Genomic DNA, 4,312 nt, shown 5'->3' with positions numbered 1-4,312 from the left:
CTGCCAGCCCAGCCCTCCATGCACACACAGCTGCACGATTCCAGGCTGAAGTTCCCGTGGCCGCTGCACTGAGGGATGTAATCCAGCTGCCCTGCAAGGATGCAGGACTGAGGGTCAGAGCCCACCGGGTGGGAGGTGGGTAAAGGTCAGTGTTGGCCCCAGGTTAGCCCTTTGGTGGGCTGGGGAAGGGGAGGGGTGTGGGGCCAGCAGGGGATGGTCTTCCCTCTGTTTGAGGATGCTCAGCTCTGGGGAGATGGTGCCTTTAGGGCTGAAAGGGATGGAATTGGTGATACGGGATCAGGGTGGGGTTTGGGTGGATCTTCAGGAGTTTATCTTTTTTCCCTAGAGAGCAGGTGGCCTCCATAACTATAGGTGCTGTCAGCCTTGTTGGGGTGCAAGTGCTCCCTTTGGGTTCTCTTCATAGAATCAACCAGATTGGAAGAGACCTCAGGGATCATCAAATCCAACCCCTACCGTGGTTACTAGATCATGGCACTAAGTGCCACATCCAGTCTCAGCTTGAAAACCTCCAGGGATGGTGAATCCACCACCTCCCTGGGCAGCACATTCCAATGCCTGAGCACTCTCTATAAAAAAATCTGTTCCTAGTATCTCTTCCTAATATCAGCTCAGCATTCAGTTGATGGGAACCTCCCTAGACCTCTTACTGGACAAATGCCTTCCCTGGCCAAACCCTCAGCACCAGCCACTCTGGTGTCTGCTCTCTGCACTCTGGTCTCTGCTCCACCCACTGTTCCTTTTTACAGGTGAGAGATCCTGGTCTGGTCAGTCTCTCTCCTACAAAAAGCAGGTATCTACCCAAAGACATCAACCTTCACCCTTATCTTGGTGAGCCTGGTGAAATGGAGCTGTTGGCTTTGCACAAGGTATCAGGGGTCTGGGCATGCTGAGGTTGTGGGAAAGCAGGAAAAGCACATGCTGAGGTTGTGGGAAAGCAGGAAAAGCATGGACACCATGGACACCATGGACACCACCACTAATGCCCCCTCTTTACCTGGCAGCCTTGCACAGGATGCTCTGGGGTGAGGAGGGATGGATGGGGACAAAGGTGTCAGTCACTGACATTGTCAATGCTCCCCTGTTTTGCATGGAACATGGACCCATTGCTCCAGCTTAGGGTTTATCCCAGTCAAGCTAATTTTTCTTGCTTACTTTTACTGCTTTTCTTCCATGTGTGAACTGAGGAAGAACAGAAACTCTTTCTGTGCTTCCCCCAACCCTTGGGAAATCTCTGCATCACAAAGCCCCCCAAGCCCCAGGACTCTGTCCCACAGCTAAATTTTCCATCCTAGCCCCCCCACCTAAATTTTCCATCCTAGCTGACCTGTCCAAGCAACTCTTCCTATGGCAGGTGCACCAGATGCTCATGTAAAAGGGGCTCAGTTACATGCTTTGCTAGACAGTCCCATTTGGGTTACTTTGCAGGACAATTCCCATCCAAACTGCAAATACTGGGAATGCCAATCAGGTTCTTTTCAGATCTCAGTCTCTAGTTAAGTTATCAAAAGAGGAGAGAAGATGCTTTTAAGTGCTGGAGGAAAGAGGCTTTCCTCAGGGAAGTGCCTGGGGCAGTGGGGTAAGGATCCAGATCTCCTTTGCAGTGCAGTGAATTGAAAACAACACTAGTAAAAATAAGTGAAATTACTCCAGTTTTAGCTCAGAGCACCTGCAAGGGGAGTGGAGACTCCACCAAGCAATGAATGTTTAATAGGACTGTCTTTGTGTGTTTCAGGTAACCCAAATAGGCCCATCAGAATTTCAAATGAATTCCTTTAAAACAGGTTTTTCCCATGCTTTTCCTACATGATTTTAACCCTTGCTTTGAACACACTGCTGTTTCCTGGTTTGTCTTAATTATTAATGCAGCTGATGACTTTACCCTTGAGGGGGGATGTGGCCTAAGCCTGTGCCTTAGAAACTCACCACTGTGTGTCCATCCTGGTTTGTCCCTCCCTGTCTCACACTCCTTTGGTCCAACTCTGTTGACCTGAGTGTGGGTTATACCCATTTGATTTCAATGTGTCCTACACACAGAGGTGTTCAGGTACCTCTGGAAAAATCACACTAATAGCTGCAAAACTTCAAACCCCAGTGGGCATCGGGAGGGTTGCTTTTAATTTCTCTTCCTCCCTGTTGTTCTTGGTCTCAAAAGCAGTTTTCCCCTGGAAAGATGCCCTTTGTGGTTCTTCTTGTTGGATTTTCTGCAGGGAGCCCTGATGCACTGGAGCCTTGAGCAATGCTGGGTTGCATTTGGGATGGATGCCCTTTGGGACAGGCCCTCAAGACATAAGGAAAACTATTGGTATGCTGGCTCCTGTGCTATGGAAATGCAATCTCTAGTTCAGACCTTTCCTGACCCACTGCATTTCAGCTGCATGTGCTTCCCTGGCTCTGAGGGACAGCTGAGGTGAAATGAGGGGCTGTCTTTGGTGGAATAACCCTAATGGGGGCTCTCAGAGAACTTCCCAAAAGCACATCTTTTTATTCAGACGAAGTATCCTGTTGATGGGTTTGTGCCTCTTTTGTCTTTCATGACAACAGAAGTTATTCCCTGTATTTTTTATTCTTTTTAAACTCAGCTTTTCAGATGCAATCACTCCTACAGAGAAGATGAAGGGATTTATTGCCAGCTCCCACGGTGCTGCCTTCAGCTCAGGGACTGCTCAGGGGAGCAGGAGCTACCTCTCTGCTCCCTGTCCCACAAGCAGTGGCAGATGTCTAACAGATTTGGAAGGACAGCAGGGTTGGGAGATCTCCCTGCTCACCCCTAACCAGCTGTAATTTTATCCATGATGGGACTTTAGCTCAGGCTGTTAGGAGGTTTCTGCAGAGAGCAGGGCACCCAGGCTCAAGTGACCAAATCCCTCCCAGGGGTTTTCCTGCTTTTTAGAAAAAACCCTAAACCTAGCTTTTCCACTAAAGCCAGATCCACATCATGCTTGAACATAGGTTTCCTCTGTCACCACTCTGTGTGGCATCACCAGGCTTTGTGTTTATTTCTCCTGCCTTTTGCTCAAGCCCTCAGTCCCCAGCAAGAGCTAACAGGATGGCATTACTACCTGTGGCTGCATTTTCTTGGCAGCAATTGGAGGTGCATTGGTCCCGGAGGATGGAGACCTCCCTCTCCAGCATCTCAATCCTGCTCAGCAGCTCCTGCAGGGACGGGAGGGAGGTGGAGCACTTGCAGGCCTGCTTGGGCATGTTTATCCTGTGGGTGAAGGTGACCTGGCTCTCGCTGTCGGAGGTCTGCTCCGTGTACTCTGCCAGCCGCTCGTCTTCTGAACTCACCTCCTCAGCTGAAGACTTGAACATGGATGAGCAGCAGCTGTCCATTGGGATGTTGATGTTGTAGATGTGGTGGAAGACCATGGGCTGCTCTTTGATGGGTGGGCTGCAGTTGGCAAGGCCACCCACCTCATCCACCGCTGTCCTCTCAGCTGGCTCTGTGGTCACCTCCAGGCGGCACTCAAAAGGCTTGAGGACAGTGCCCAGCAGAAGCAAGTTGAAGCTGATGAGCACATTCCTCAGGACTGGGTTTTCACTGTCAGTCCCCATTTTCCTGGGAGAGGGAAGAGCCTTCTAAGCCAGCCTTGGTCAGCCAAGAGCGGGGAGGACCTGAGGAGAAGAAGAAAAAGAGCATGGTTGGTGAGCATGAAACTATGCTCAGCATAGAGAGGCAGGTCCTTCTGGGCCTTCCCTGAATGGAACCCATGGCTGGTGGGAAGACACTGTCATAGCCCTTGAACAGTGACAAAGGCAGATTCTTGTTGCTATTACTTTTTTTGTTTAGAAACAGTTCATCTGGTACTTATGAAGCATCAAATACCCATGTTTTCAGCAGAAACATACTGTGTGGGATCTGCTTTTAGTGCCACATCAATATGGTGTGTCCAAAGGGTTAACACAGGGGTGACAGTGAGGCATCCCTTCACTCTCCTTCCAGTTGTCTCCTTTGCCCCAGGAGCTGTGCCAGGAGTTGCTGAGCTTCCTTCAGTAGCTCTAGGAATGGCAGCCTTGAAGCTAAACACCATTAAATTACACCACGAAGGCTCCAGCTTGTCCAGGTCGATGCTCTGATCAGACAAATCCCTCCTGTTAATGTGGCTTCACCCCCCTGCCCATGCTCTGGCTTACAGGTTAACCTTGTCTTGATTGGAACAACACAACTTCTCATTCTGGTATTGATCAGAAGCCCCTGGCTGGTAATCCAGCCTCAGAGGACCACATTTATCTCCAGCCTAAAATCACCAGTGCCAGATCAGTTGTGCTGGGAATGGATTTGCCCTCATTA

General features: G+C 49.9%; 1 protein-coding gene across 1 annotated transcript in view; it reads right to left on the bottom strand.

The window, feature by feature from the left end:
• TNR (tenascin R) overlaps nucleotides 1-3,576 on the bottom strand; it is a 28,728-nt gene extending 25,152 nt beyond the window's left edge. Inside the window, 2 exon segments of the mRNA XM_009083001.1 lie at nucleotides 9-91; nucleotides 3,081-3,576. Coding sequence (XP_009081249.1) covers nucleotides 9-91; nucleotides 3,081-3,576 — 579 coding nt within the window.
• Between the last annotated feature and the right edge of the window lie 736 nt (nucleotides 3,577-4,312).

This window comes from Acanthisitta chloris, unplaced genomic scaffold (assembly GCF_000695815.1).
Source record: "Acanthisitta chloris isolate BGI_N310 unplaced genomic scaffold, ASM69581v1 scaffold15169, whole genome shotgun sequence".
NCBI classification, from domain to species: domain Eukaryota; kingdom Metazoa; phylum Chordata; class Aves; order Passeriformes; family Acanthisittidae; genus Acanthisitta; species Acanthisitta chloris.
This window is presented reverse-complemented; position numbering and strand designations above follow the sequence as displayed.